At 40.1% G+C, this 16527-nt stretch overlaps 1 protein-coding gene across 1 annotated transcript in view; it reads left to right on the top strand.

Moving 5' to 3' along the window:
• LOC126162945 (progestin and adipoQ receptor family member 3-like) overlaps positions 1 to 16527 on the top strand; it is a 121226-nt gene that overhangs the window by 74366 nt on the left and 30333 nt on the right. The window contains exon 6 of the mRNA XM_049919781.1: positions 10228 to 10416. Coding sequence (XP_049775738.1) covers positions 10228 to 10416 — 189 coding nt within the window. The remainder of the gene's footprint in view (positions 1 to 10227; positions 10417 to 16527) is intronic.

Genomic DNA, 16527 nt, shown 5'->3' with positions numbered 1-16527 from the left:
GTCACATCGTAATTAACATTTTAGTTTCAAAATATTGTTATCATTTATCATCTTATGAAAACAGTGGAAATTGTAAGACAGTCCACTAACTACTTAATACGGACGTCACATCAATCTAGACGTACTTGCCAATGGCGATAACGCTGAAACAGTCTATCGTGAATACAGATTAATTATTATAAGCAGTTATTTGGTGCATCTACTGTAATAACCATGTTGTTATGAGGTATATATTAAGCTGCTGGCTCCAAAGAAGACAAATAGTTGACGATAGCTACAAGACTAAATACAATAAACAGAAAATGTTAACTTTTATGGACTGCACATAATTTACAATTTTAATTAGAAAACTCAGAGCCTAGATTGGATGGAGAATCTTAGATCAGTTACATTTACAATACGTATATTTACTGCTAGTTTATTCTGCATGTTATCATACACTAATGCCTTATACCATCACTTTATGGGAAACTGCACTTGCAGCGATGAAATTTTCAGTGTATAGAAGCTTGGTATAAGAATAATATCTGGTATTAGTTCAAGAACATTCTGCAGATACTTCCTAAAAATTACGCTATTTTGACAGCAGTTTCACTGTTTTTGTTCGTTCTTCAGTCTGAATACTTTTTTGATGCAGCTCCCCATGTTACTCTGTCCTCCGCAAACCTCTCCATCTCCGAATAAGTGCTGCAACCTAATTCTCTTGAATCTGCTATTGCATTCATTTCTTGGGCTCCCTATATAATTTTCAACCTCCATATTTCCCTCCAGTACTAAATTTGTGATTATTTGATGTCTCAGAATGCACCATAAGAACCGATCCCTTCTCTTTGTCAAGTTGTGTCGCAATTTTTTTTTCACGGCAATTCTGTTCAATACCTCTTCATTACATACGCGATCTGCATTATCCTGTTGCACCGCATTTCAAAAGCTTTTATTCTCTTTTTGCCTGAGATTCTTATCGTCCACGTTTCACTCCCGTACAAGAGGATATTCAGAAAGGACTTCCTAACACTTCAGTTTATGATTCATGTTAACAAATTTCTCTTCTTCAAAAAGACTCTTTGGTCATTACCAGTCTCCATTTTATATCTTCTCTACTTCGGCCATCATTAGTTTTTTTTTTTTTTGCTGCCTTAATACCAAATCTCATCTACTACTTTCAGTGTGTCATTTCCTAATCTGATTTCCCGAACATCGCCTGATTTAATTCGACCACTTTCCATTAACCTTGTTTTTCTTTTGTTGATATTCATCTTATATCCTCTTTTCAACACACTGTCCATTCTGTTCAACTTCTCTCCCAAGTCCTTTGCTGTCTCTGACAGAATTATAATGTCATAGGCAAACATTGAAGTTTTTATTTCTTCTCCCTGTACTTTAATCCCATCTCCAAATTTTTCTTTGGTTCTCTTCACTGCTTGTTCATTGTACATATTGAATAATATCGGGATAGGGTACAATACTGGCTCACTCCCTTCTCAGCCACAGCGTTCGAGAGTGCTCAGTGATTAGCACGTTGGACGTGGGTCGATCACGATTCAAATCCCCTTCCGACCACCCTGATTTACATTTTCTACCGTTTCCATAAACCAGTTAAGACAAAAGCCTGGATGGTTCTTCCAAAAGGGCACAATCGATATCCTACTCCAGGCTAATCGATATCCTACTCCAGGCTTCACCGATCGGAGGTTGTGATCCTCTAATGTGATCGTTGTCGACAGGACATTAAAAATTATTCTTCCTTCTTTCTTTTTCAATCACTGCTTGTCCTTAGCAATTACCAATATTTTCTTCTCAAAGAAAATTAAAAAGCTTAAATATAGGACTGGGCCCAAAATCAGCTCTTACAAAGACGGTTGGTTAGTTAGTTAATAATTAGTTAGGTTCTTGTTCATTGGATCATTTGCGCAATAAATCGTAATGATGTGGAACGAGTGATTTTACATTCACATCACAAATTAATTTGTAACTATGGCTACATGCTGAATATTTATAAGTTTTATTATTATTATGGTCATTATTATTAAGCATGTACCAAACACCTATTACACATTACAATAACAAAAGTTCTGCTATGGAATAGGAGCTGTCAAGTAGAAAATTTTTGTTTGTTTTCAAATTTTACTTTTCTGTCTGTCAGACAATTTATATCACTGGGTAAGTGATCAAAAGGTTTACCTTTTAGCATTGTCCGCCCCTTTTAGTACTAAAACAGAGTTTAACATGGAGTAGTGAACGTCATTTATCCTTCTGGTATTGAAGTTATGTATCTCATTGTTCCGTTTGAACTGCAGTGGGTTATTTACCACAAACTTCATAAGGGAATAAATATATCTGATGCAATAGTCAGAATTCCCAACTCTTTAAGCAGATGTCTACAAGATGATTGGGGTGAGCAAAACATACATTAATATGTCTACTGCTCGTTTTCAGCAATGAAGACTTCCTTTCTTGAATATGAGTTACCCGAGAACATTTTCCATATGTCATTATTGACAAAAATATGAAAAATATGTCAACTTACTGAACTGCCTCTAGCAAAGATTTGCAGTGATTCTCATTGCAAATGTGACTGAACTAAGTTGTTTTAGGAGTTCCGAAATGAGCTTTTACCAGTTTAAATTCTCATCAGTATGGATACCTAAAATTATTAAGTTCCAACCCTTCCTATTATTTCCGCATTGCGTGTTGCTAATATCATTTGTGTAGTATCTCTAGATGTGCGGAACTGAATACGCCGTGTCTTTTTAAAATTGAGAGTGAGACCATTCCCAGAAAACTAGTCAATGGCACTGTTAAGAACACTGTTTACCATTTCTTCTGATGCTCTACGTATTCTTGGATTGGTTATAGTAGTAGTGTCACCCACAAAAAGAACTAATTCTGTTAGTTCTACATTAGATGGAACATCATTTACATATACCAGCAGTAATTTCGGATCTAATATTGTTCCTTACGGATCTCTGTATTTGATTTCTCCTCACTCAGAGGAATCTCACCTGATTACGAAAGTTGGATTACTAAGTACGAGTTTCTAGATTCTTTTGGTTAGATATGACATTATCCATTGATTGGCTATACCAGCAATTCCATAAAACCTCACTTTATCTAGCAGGATATTGTTGTTCACAACATCAAATTCTTTAGATAGGTCACGGAAAATACCAACTAGGGGTATTTCGTTATTGAATGCTTGCGAAATTTGATGTGTGAACGTGTAAATGGCATTTTCAGTAGGGCAACTCTTCTGAAATCCGACCTGTTATTTGCAAATTATTCCAGCAGTGAAGCAGGACAGTATTCAGTGACTTTCCTCCTATCACATTTCTTATAGAGGAGTTGAACAATGGTATATTTCAATCTCTCTCGAATAATGCCTTGCTTAAGTAATGCATTACAAACTTCAAATAACACAGAACTTATTATACTGGAGGACATCTTGAGTACTCTGTTGAAAACACGATCAGCTCCATATCAGCTTTTATTGTTGGGAGAATGCACAATTGTATTAATTTCAGAGGGACAAGTTGGTAATACATATATTACTGACTTTTATGAGAGTGGCTTTTTCAATATACTGCTGTGCTTTTTCTCTTGAACTGTGTGTCCATGTACTTTCTACGCTATTTAAGAAATGATCATTAAATGAATTTGCTGCATGAGACTTATCATTTATAGTCCTTCCATTCGGTTTAATAGTGCTATCATCATGCTCTTTGGCTAGTTGTCCTTTCTCTCGTTTTACTGTTTTCAAAATTACGGAGTTTTGAAATAATATGCATGTTCCTTGATTTTTACTAACTTTTCTTAGTAATTTTGAATAGTTTTTGTAGTGTGCTTCCACCGCAGAATCTTTACTTGTTCTTGCGAATAGATACAATTCCTTTTTTTTCAGGTTATTTCAATCCTTCTAGTGATCGATAGTTTTTACAAGGCTGTTTTATATTTTTTGTGATTGGTTTATGTGGAAAAATATTTTCATCTAATGAGATGAATTTATTATTGAATAAATTAATTTTTTTGTCTGTATTTGGTTCCTTGTAAATTTCATCCCAAGTTATCTCCTGTAAACTACTCCAAAAAACATTTGTTACAACTGATTTCCACTCGGGAGAACTATACTGCAAGGCACTGTCTCATTTATTCTAACTCACTGTGAATCATGATCAGAGAGAGCATTTGGTACTGGATATATAGTTGTTTCTTTGATTTAAGCTTCATCAGAGGGAATGTTATCTACTAGAGTACTACTGTCTTTATCCACCTGTACTGGAAAGTTAATTAATTAATTATAGGATCTAAATAAGGTTCCCAGATCATTTTTGTTATAATAATCCTTCGGAAACTCTACATTGAAATCACCACATACTGTTAACTGCTTCCTGCTGTCTGACAGATAGCATAGTAAGGAACACAAATTTCTCATAAACAATTCAAAATTTCCCAGTGGGGATCTATATACAGTTACAATTAGAAGCGAACAGTGTTAATTCACAGCCACACACTTCTGTGTGCTGATCACTGCAAAAGCTACTTGTCTCATCGTTTTTGAACTTGTGTTCTGTCTTAATACAATGACGGAAAAAAATCGCAACGCCAAGAAGGTGTTGTGTGACATAAACGAAAATTGGAAGGCATGTTTATACACCTGAGAGGTGATGTCTATTCGAACAGTTGCATTCTTTAGTTAGATATTACATTTCTCACTGTTAGGCTGTACCATCAAATCCATAAAACATGCTTCTCTCGGAGGATATTGTGGTTAACGCAGTCAAATGCCTTCGACAGGTCGCAGAAAATACTAACCAATGCTATTTCGTTATTTAATGCTTGTAAAATTTGGTTAGTGAACATGTAAATGGCATTCTCAGTAGAACAACTCTTCTGAATTTCATACTGCGATTTACTAAGGGTATTATTGTTGCTCAGAAAATTTGGAAAATGTCAGTAGTGAAATAGGACAGTAATTATTGACATCTATTCTTTCACTTTTCTTCTAGAGTGGTTTGACAATGGAATATCTCAAGTTCTCTAGGAAAATGCCTTAAGTAAGTGATGCATTACATATTTCAGATAAGACTGGACTTATTATATAGCAGCAAATCTTTTATGCTCCGTCTTTAATACTTAGAAACACATCAAATCCGTATGAGCTTATATTATTGAGGAAATAAACCATTTTATTAATTTCAGAGGGAAAAGTCTGTCATACGTTCATTTGATTGAATTTTATGAATTGCTTTTTCAGAATACTGCTGTGCTTTTTATCTTGAACTGTTTGTCCTATATTTTCCACAATATTTAAGAAAGGATTATTAACTGCACTTCGTGTCTGCGACTCGTCATTTACAGGCCTTCTATGTAATTCAGTAGTGTTGTTACCCTGTTATTTGGCCAGTAATTTACAAGTACAGACTTATATGTACTAATCAAAATAAAAACTGTCTTAATATACATTACAGTGCCTCCTTTTCCCACATTAGTTCTGCGTGAGTAAGGCGCTAGAACGTAATCTTTTATATTTAACTTCTCTAGTCTGGTGGTTGTGTGGTGCTCGAATAGGCACACGATATCTGTCTTTTCAGAGCTGTCTAAATTTTCTTTTACCTTATTACTTAGTCCTCTAATATTGTGACGAAGTAATCTAACGTTACATTTCTGTGAGTCCTTAATCATTTTGGGTGGGTCTTCCGCTATTTTGACTTCTTTCATAACAGGGTGGCTGAATGCTGATTCTGATACCAGTAACCACAGGGATGTTGCACTGAGTGGTGCACCATACATTTTCTGCAAGAATCTCAGCTAATCCATCTTTCCCTATGCTATTCAGATGTACGTCATGTCTATGATATCCCCATTTCCCAATTATAGCAACAAGGCACTGCACTCACGTACGATTTCATTTCGGTCAGCAGCTGCCCGCGCAGCTCTGTGTTCACACAGCTCACATTAGTGCTAACCCAGGCACGGTCATGGCACTGCTGGACCTCCACAAGACTCATGTTTATGTGTACAGAGCATCCAGGTCACTCCTAATTCTGTAATTTTTGTCTTTAACGAGGCTGTTCCCTGCTACACCTGATATGATAATCGGATCCTCCTTGTCGTAATCTTTACAAAGATTTACTTGTCAAGGTTAGCACTTGGGCGTCGTAGTACTTGTGATCTGATACCCTGTTTCTAGTTTATACTGTATTATCTAGCCTACATCCCCCTCATGGCTAGTACCTAACATCAAGACTCTTTTCGACCTCCTCTTTTTTTATTACTGACCTACAGTTAATTTCTTCGTTAGAAGTCTGCTGCACTCTATTGTAACCTATAGCTGGATGAGGCTTCGATACTGTTAGCTCAAATGCAAATGAAGTCACAGAGCTGTTCCCGTTCGTCCACTACTTGTTACCTTCACCCAGTTCACACGATCTATTCCCCCCCCCCCCCCCCAATTGAACCTTTTCATTTCAAATTTCACGCAGTCTAATTCTGCCTGAAAGGTACATGTCTTTGTCTCCTGTTCGGCGATTCTCCTGTCTTTTTCTCCAGAGCCTAATGTTCCGTGGGAGAATCTTGCTGAATTCCCCATTCAGTTATTCACTGCAGTCGCCCCAGTCAAATTTCAGCCCATAATCTACATATACCACTCTACGTTTGATACTTATCTCCTATCGCAACACATTTTAAATCATTAAAAAACACTCTAAGGGGAAAAAATAGCGTGCACCACGAAGTAATTAACCGCACGGGACAGAAATCGTAAAAGTGATGTACATGTACAGAAAAACAAATTTTTCAGTTTCAACACTTTTGTTGACTGAAAACCAGCAATTTTATTCGGTTTCATAAAGCGTTTGTTAGCGAATCTGTCAACAGTTTGGTTTTGGCTTGATGTTCATGATTAAGACCAGGCTCTTTCAGCGCAGCCTCAGGAGGCCAGGCTTCAAACTAGTCGCTAAATATAATTACTGGAACAGTTGACAGATTCGTTAATAATCACCGTAAGGAAAACAGCTTATTACAGATTGAGCATAGTTGAATGATTTATTAAAGAGAAAGAGCTTCACAAATTGAGTAACGCGTTGGTCCACCTCTAGCCCTTATGCAAGCATTTATCCGGATTGGGACTGTCAGATAGTTGCTGGATACTCAGGGATATCATGCAGAATTCTGTCCAACCGGTGCGTTAGATCGTAAAAATGCCGAGCTGGTTGCAGGGCCGTGCTCATAATGATGCAAACGTTCTCAACTGGGGAGAGATCGGGCGACCTTGCAGGCCAAGGTGGAGTTTGACAAGCACGCTGACAAGTAATAGAAAGTCTCGCCGTGTGCGGCCGAGAATTACCTTTCGAATGAAATGTAAGCCCAGGATGGCTTGTCATGATGGACAACAAAACGGGGTGAAAAATATCATCGACTTACAGCTGTGCTGTAAAGCTGTCGCGGATGACAACCAAAGGTGTCCTTCTATGAAAAGGAACGGGACCCACGACCATCACTTGTAGCTGTCAGATCATATGGCGAGCGACAGTCAGGTTGGTACCCACTGGTATCTGGGGCGTCTCGAGTGCAAAGTCTCTGGTCGCCGGGGCTAAATTCGAAGCAGGACTCATCACTGGAGATAATTCTATTCCAATCAATGAGAATCGAAGCCGAAGACGTGTCTAGAGACGCCCTGGACAGCGGTGAGATACCAACCTGACCGTCGCCGGGCATAAGGCCCGACGATCAAGAGACACGGTTTGGGATGACACTTCATTTCATAGCAGGACACCGTTTGGTTGTCATCCGCGGCACCCTACAGCACAGCGATCCGTCGACGATATTCTGTTCTCCATTTTGTTGCCCTTCACGGCAAGCCATCAAATGGTTCAAACGGCTCTGAGGACTATGGGACTTCACATCCGAGGTCATCAGTCCCCTAGAACTTAGAACTACTAAAACGTAACTAACCTAAGGACACACACCCATGCCCGAGGCAGGATTCGAACCTGGGACTTAACATATGAGGTCATCAGTCCCCTAGAACTTAGAACTACTAAAACGTAACTAACCTAAGGACATCACACACACCTATGCCCGAGGCAGGATACGAACCTGGGACTTAACATACGAGGTCATCAGTCCCCTAAAACTTACAACTACTTAAACGTAACGAACCTAAGGACATCACACACATCCATGCCCGAGGCAGGATTCGAACCTGCGATCGTAGCGGTCGCGCGGTTCCAGACTGAAGCGCCTGGAACCGCTCGGTCACAGCGGCTGGCGGCAAGCCATAATTGGCTTACATTTTAGCAAGATAATTCTCGACCGCACATAGTGAAAATTTGTAACGCTTGTCTTCGTGCTTGCCAAACGCTACCTCGTCCAGTAAGAGAACGTTTGGAACCTTGTGAGCAGAGTCTTCCAACCAGCTCGGAATTTTGACGATGTAACGTGCAAATAGGACAGAATTTCGCACTATATCCCTCAAGCAGATATCGAACAACGCAGACAATCGGTACCAAGTCGAGTAACTGCTTGTATAAAGGCCAAACTTGTTCACTTTGTGAAACTACTCCTGTATGATCATACAATTTTTCTGAAACTATAATCATTCGTTTATTTGTATATGCACATTGGATATACAGATTTCCATCAGATTCGGATCATTGTTTCGTGGCCTGTCGCTTTCTGTGTCTCAGAGTGTAGAATTGAAACACTTGACACACTTTACGCCACACGGATTTTGCGCAAAGAAGCGAAGTTCAGGAGGCGACTAGAGTGCGCATCATTTATGTTGGCGGCCGAGTTTAGGTGCGTTCTGCGCATCTGACGTCACAAAACACAGTCAGCCAATGAACAGAGAACGACGTTGCCAGATCTCGACTGCAGTGCAGAGCACAGACGAGTGTCTTCAGTTTTAGAAACGTTCAGTCATAAATAAAGTAATAGAACAAAAGCAATGTCTTGATAGCAGACTTTCTTTTATAGAAAGTTTGGAAAAAGCATTCTTTATACCAATTGCTTCATATTTTATTAATTAATTAAACCAAACAAACAATAAGCCTCCTAATTCAGGCGATAGCAAGGAAAGGTGTTTGTATCAATCTCACGAACTGTTTTTCGCAATAAAGAACAGTGGTAATTGTTTATTTCCTATTGTACTTCGATGAAGCATGAGTAATTCATAGTCATGCCAACAGTGTTTGACAGTATTTTGCGTGACGTGTTGGGGTCCACCAACGAGCTGTGTGAGCGTAATGGTTAAGGTATTGGGCTATGAAGTGAAAGGGTGTGGGTTCGATCCTTGTGTGATGCTTAATATTTTCATTATTTAAAAACAATATCGAAGTGTCTTACTTCACGAATTTTATTCGTTTGAATGCAATTTTTGAAATTTCTAATGCTTTGTCTCTTCATTAATCCTTTTGCTGCTGAAGACACGTGCTCCCCGCATTTCGCACTGTGCGCGATTTTGTCATCACTGCACTGCTCGCCTGTGCAGACACATGGTGTTCCTACTGCTTTGACACTCTTATCATTCGATTTCACAAAAACTATTTGGCCAGAAAATTTGATTTTTACACATCTTGTTGACTGATACCTTCCCCCCATAAATGTCTTAATTTTGTTTCGATGTTCAACGCAGTTATTGTGCAGCATTAAATGTAGTAAACCATTGCACGAAATTTTGAAGAGTTTGCAGAGGTAAAAGTCCATAGCATATACTTTCCGTATGGTCGATTTTAATTGCCACAATGTTGAGAATGAAATGTGGACAAGATACCTAAATTTCATATAAAATTTACTGTATAACAATATCTCATTTAATTTAAGTACCACATAGGTGTCGTATGTAATATTGAGAAATATTCCGTCTTTTGCGACTGTAATAAAAGTTTTATTTACACCGGGCGCGAATGATAAGAGTGTCAAAGCAGTCGGAGCACCATGTGTCTGCACACGCGAGCAGTGCAGTGACAAAATCGCGCACAGCGCGGAATGCAGGGAGCACGTCTCTGTAGCAGCGAAAGGGTTAATGCGGCCGTGGTGGCTTTACTTCATGAACTGCGCGCTCCCCCCTAAACGTAAGCTTGCGAACTATGCTATACTAGACGCTGCTTCCATTGGCGCGTGCGTCGTGTGCAACTGGCAACGCAGCAATGTCCCGCGTCTGGGCGGGCATGCGCGAGCCGCCAAGATAAAAGAACTGAACTATAGTGACTGTGTCTGTGGTGCCGGCAGTGGTGGCGGCATTTCTACACGGCGACGGTGGCTCTGATGTTGGGCGTGGCGCTGGTGGCGCAGCTTCCGTGGCTGCGGGTGCCGCTGCTGGTGCGCCAGGGGGTGCTGCTGGCGTGGGCGGGCTACGGCATGGTGCCCACCGTACACCTCGCCGCCATGCACGGCGGGTGGGCTTCGCCTGTTGTCAAGGTAGGCGGAGAGCTGCTTGAAACCTCATCAATCAGTTCAAAGTTAGTCGAGTTACCCTACAATAGTATGAGCAGAATGATGCATCTAGGACAGTTCAGTGGACATGTGACGTAATCTGGGTGCAACTCGTGTACTGGGGTTCCAGAGGTTGTTAGTGTTCAGTCTCAGTCCCCACTCGCTCGTTGTTAAGGCAGGCAGACACCTGCTTACAACCCCATTGTTCAAACTACGGTCAGTCAAGGTCTCGTACTACATCTTGAGGAGAACGAGTTGTCTAGGACAATTTGGTGAACACATAAGTGGGGCTCAACTGACGTACTGGAGTTCAAGAAGTTGTCCGTGTTCTGTTCTATCCCTCACTTTGATGCAAGTAACGAAATTTGCCAAAAATCTATAGCATGTGCCCTATTGATAGTTTATTAAGGCAGTGAGGAACGATAAACAGAAGCAGTTATTACCTCTCGCTCACTGTCATTTGACTATGAGACAGAATACAGGTTAGCTACAGAGAACCTTTAAGAAAGTGTAGGAAGCAGAACACCACTCCAAACTTCATGTAATAGTCGGTGATCATATATATTAATCTGTTAAATTTATCAGTTCATTTGCCTGCTTTCCTCTGGATACCGTTATGTTAATCTTTACTAGTACTTTCATTCATTTTCATTTTGCTGCAGTCCTGGTTCATCTTTTTAATCAAATTGTATACTCCTTCACAACAGAATGTTCACCAATTGCTTCTTTTTGGGATGAAACCTACAAGTAATATTGATACAAACATTCTGCATAATAATTTTATTTTTCTTTTCTTTTAATTTGTGTTTCCTCCTTCTACTATATAAATGCCAGTTACTTGTGTTTAATGTGCCTTGGTGTAATTTATTTACAACACTCATAAGAGTTTTTCACTGCTAGTTTCACCATTTTATATGCTTATTTTTTTACACTTAAAAATTTGTATGTTTCATCTACATTATGCTTCTAGTTTTGTGAATTGCATAACTTCAATCTTCTTTGCTGTATAATATTGTTTATCATTTTTTCCTTATTGAACACTCAATCCATGCATTAGCAGGATATACGGATTATGGGAATGCAATTATCTGTAGGGAAAAGATTTTTGCGGCAAATTTAGGTTACTTTGTCCTAGGAAACAATTATTTCTTCTTTTTCTATGTATCAGTGCTAGATAAACAGAATTACAACAGTACAGATCAAAGACTACAGGTTTTTTCTAGGTAGCAGTCTTACCCTTGACTAATGAAAAGTTCACTCAGAAGAATTTCAAACAGACGGTTTGAAAAAAACAATACAGTATGAATTGGTGAACTTCCAATGAAAAATATCACAAAAATTAATTATTATTAACTATGCTCTATATAATCAGTTACTGTTCAGTCTGGCAGAAACATATTGATACGTTCCTTTCCTGTCTTGCCCACTGTGGCATATGTGAAATATTTTTAGGTCTTGCGAACAATAAGATCAGAAATACCTAAATAAGAAAGTAATAAAGTCACTATAGAAATAAAATTACATTGAATAGATATGAGGAATTGGTCAGATATCCTTTGGTTGGAGTATTGAAACTGAGATACTTCGTTTCTTATAAACCGTTAAAAGTTTATTTAGGCTTCATTATCATATTTTTGTGAATAAAGGAGTGTGAAGTGTTCATAACAGTATGTTAAAACAATTGAAACACTGTTATTAAACTTAATTAGTATTTGGAAATTTGTGACTGTTATGTGAACTGATAGCAATATGGATAATTCAGTAAAGCAGGGGTGGGCAATTATTTTGACTTGGGAGCCACATTGTGGAAGCGGAGATTAGCGAAGGGCTGCACCTTTTGGAAAGACTGAATTTGATAATTAACTTTGTATTTAAGGAAATGTGTAAATTGCACCATGAAAGTCAATAAGTGAAAAAAAATAAAACGCTGACAATTATATTCAGTTTACTTATTGTGCTAATTTCATATCATCTGTAGCTTCAAGCGCATTTAATTTAAAATCAGTTTAATTAAACAAATGCATCCTGTCACCATTTTCTACAATTTCTTGTAATCAGGAGTGACTTTTCTTGTTGAGATACTCATCACTGCCTACTAGATAATGTCTTTCAAGGGCCATCTCTGTTTATCCATGTTGATCCTGAAGCAAGAAAAACTTTGCCACCAAATATATGTTGAGCCAAGTACAGAAAACTTCTTCACGTATGGAAATCTTTTAGCAAACTAAGATTTGTAAAACTCATGAACATCACAGCATTAAACTTTTCTTCCACAGTGTGATCTGACTGCATATTAATAATTTCTAGTTGTATTTTCTCAGGCGCTGTGTGAAAATCAACAGTGATGGGATGAGAGAGAGAACTGAATTTAGGCATAATTTTCTTTAAGTTAAAAAAAAATGGTTCAAATGGCTCTGAGCACATGTGAGGTCATCAGTCCCCTAGAACGTAGAACTACTTAAACCAAACATCACACACATCCATGTCCGTGGCAGGATTCGAACCTGCGACCATAGCGGTCGCGCGGTTCGAGACTGAAGCGCCTAGAACCGCTCGGCCACACCGGCTGGCTTTCTTTAAGTCCTGAGATCTTCTTGTAATCTACTCCTACAGACTCTGCAGAAACCGCTAATATTAACCGAATCACTTTCAGGCACTTTCTTTATTCCTAATGAAGAAAATGACAAAAATTGCCTTTATCTGCTTGATTTTCCAGTAGACCTACTTTTGCATTGAAAGATATTACATTCTTCCACATTTGATGAACAAACAATTCCTTCCCCTGGAATGTCACAGTCATTTCATTCAATATCTCGGATATATCAGGCTGCAAACACTATCTCACAAATTAATAAGCTATCTCTTTCTTGTCCAGAAATTCTGAAATGCCCAAACTCCTTTTATCACTTTGACAAGGCTCAAGCAGTTCAAGCTGTAGTGATAAATTACCCCTTGCCGCTGTGGCTCCACATCCTCAAGAAAAGATCTGAAATGTCAATGCTGTAACGCCCTTGCTCTTATTGTGTGGACCACGCCAACTTAGAACATATCTCTACCACATACTTTAAGTCCAGTACTGCTTTACAAAGGCTCTCCTGATGCAAAATACAATGAAAAATACGAACTGCCACAGTGTGTGTCTTATGCATATATCTTGTTTTTTTTTTAAAGTTGAAATATACCTACAATTTTCCCAAAGAACACTCTGGCCTCATTTTTTGTATGCTTGCCGGTTCGACCCAGAATAAGCTTCTTTTCTCTACACACAGCACGCTCTAGCAAGTCCCAAACAGTGATTCTATCTGTCATTGACTATAGACCAAGTAACTCCTTTGTGGTGACGAAGTTTTCATTAATTCCACTGATAATGATAAGTAATTGTGCAGTGTCTTCGTTATCTGTGCTCTCATCTATTGCCAAAGAAGACACAACAAAATCTTTGCTCGCAGTCTTCAACTGTTCTGTGAGTCCATCACTAACTCAATCCTTATGCCGCACTGTAGATCTTCTTGACAATGAGTGCTTTCAAGTTTGATGCTAAGAACAGGCCACAATATGCTTGGACATTCTGCCACACACTGCTTAATAAACTCGACATCCGAAAAAAGACTTCTTGCGTTTTTCTAGATTGTAGACAGAGTCAATCTAGAAAATTTCCACTCATGTGTATGTTTTGATGAAAATAATCCACAGTCTTCTTAATGACGCAGATACATTTTATCTTGTAGATATTCCATAAAGACATGAACATATGATAACATACACTACTGGCCATTAAAATTGCTACACCACGAAGATGACGTGCTACAGACGCGAAATTTAACCGACAGGAAGAAGATACTGTGATATGCAAATGATTAGCTTTTCAGAGCATTCACATAAGATTGGCGCCGGTGGCGACACCTACAATGTGCTGACAAAGATTTCCAACCGATTTCTCATACACAAGCAGCAGTTGACCGGCGTTGCCTGGTGAAACGTTGTTGTGAAGCCTCGTGTAAGAAGGATAAATGGTTACCATCACGTTTCCGACATTCTACATCTACATCTACATCTACATTTATACTCCGCAAGCCACCCAACGGTGTGTGGCGGAGGGCACTTCACGTGCCACTGTCATTACCTCCCTTTCCTGTTCCAGTCGCGTATGGTTCGCGGGAAGAACGACTGTCTGAAAGCCTCCGTGCGCGCTCTAATCTCTCTAATTTTACATTCGTGATCTCCTCGGGAGGTATAAGTAGGGGGAAGCAATATATTCGATACCTCATCCAGAAACGCACCCTCTCGAAACCTGGCGAGCAAGCTACACCGCGATGCAGAACGCCTCTCTTGCAGAGTCTGCCACTTGAGTTTGTTAAACATCTCCGTAACGCTATCACGGTTACCAAATAACCCTGTGACGAAACGCGCCGCTCTTCCTTGGATCTTCTCTATCTCCTCCGTCAACCCGATCTGGTACGGATCCCACACTGATGAGCAATACTCAAGTATAGGTCGAACGAGTGTTTTGTAAGCCACCTCCTTTGTTGATGGACTACATTTTCTAAGGACTCTCCCAATGAATCTCAACCTGGTACCCGCCTTACCAACAATTAATTTTATATGATCATTCCACTTCAAATCGTTCCGCACGCATACTCCCAGATATTTTACAGATGTAACTGCTACCAGTGTTTGATAAAGGTCGGATTGTAGCCTATCGCGATTGCGGTTTATCGTATCGCGACATTGCTGCTCGCGTTGGTCGAGATCCAATGACTGTTAGCAGAATATGGAATCGTTCGGTTCAGGAGGGTAATACAGGATGCCGTGCTGGATCCCAACGGCCTCGTATCACTAGCATTCGAGATGACAGCCATCTTATCCGCATGGCTGTAACGGATCGTGCAGCCACGTCTCGATCCCTGAGTCAAGAGATGGGGACGTTTGCAAGACAACAACCATCTGCACGAACAGTTCGACGACGTTTACAGCAGCATGGACTATCAGCTCGGAAACTATGGCTGCGGTTACCCTTGACGCTGCATCACAGACAGGAGCGGTTGCGATAGTGTACTCAAAGACGAACCTGGGTGCACGAATGGCAAAACGTCATTTTTTCGGATTAATTCAGGTTCTGTTTCAGCATCATGATGGTCGCATCCGTGTTTGGCGACATCTCGGTGAACGCACATTGGAAGCGTGTATTCGTCATCGCCATACTGGCGTATCACCCGGCGTGATGGTATGGGGTGCCATTGGTTACACGTCTCGGTCACCTCTTGTTCGCATTGACGGCACTTTGAACAGTGGACGTTACATTTCAGATGTGTTACGACCCGTGACTCTACCCTTCATTCAATCCCTGCGAAACCCTACATTTCAGCAGGATAATGCACGACCGCATATTGCCGGTCCTGCACGGACCTTTCTAGATACAGGAAATGTTCGACTCCTGCCCTGGCCAGCACATTCTCCAGATCTCTCACCAACTGAAAATGTCTGAACAATGATGGCCGAGCAACTGGCTCGTCACAAAACGCCAGTGACTACTCTTGATGAACTGTGGTATGGTGTTGAAGCTGCGTGGGCGGCTGTACCTGTACACGCCATCCAAGCTCTGTTTGACCCAATGCCCAGGCGTGTCAAGGCCGTTATTACGGCCAGAAGCCGGCCGCGGTGGCCGTGCGGTTCTGGCGCTGCAGTCTGGAACCGCGAGGCTGCTACGGTCGCAGGTTCGAATCCTGCCTCGGGCATGGGTGTGTGTGATGTCCTTAGGTTAGTTCGGTTTAAGTAGTTCTAAGTTGTAGGGGACTTATGACCTAAGATGTTGAGTCCCATGGTGCTCAGAGCCATTTGAACCATTTGAACGGCCAGAGGTGGTTGTTCTGTGTACTGATTTCTCAGGATCTATGCACCCAAATTGCTGAAAATGTAATCACATGGCAGTTCTAGTATAATATATTTGTCCAATGAATACCCGTTTATCATCTGCATTTCTTCTTGGTGTAGCAATTTCAATGGCCAGTAGTGTATATCTATTATGAAGCAAAACCAGGTCTTTACGAAAACATACATGGCGGTGGAAAATTTTCACGCCTGGAAACTGAAAGCAAT

This window comes from Schistocerca cancellata, chromosome 1, assembly GCF_023864275.1.
Source record: "Schistocerca cancellata isolate TAMUIC-IGC-003103 chromosome 1, iqSchCanc2.1, whole genome shotgun sequence".
NCBI lineage: Eukaryota > Metazoa > Arthropoda > Insecta > Orthoptera > Acrididae > Schistocerca > Schistocerca cancellata.
The sequence above is the reverse complement of the archived record's forward strand: the minus strand, read 5'-3'. Positions and strand labels throughout refer to the sequence as shown.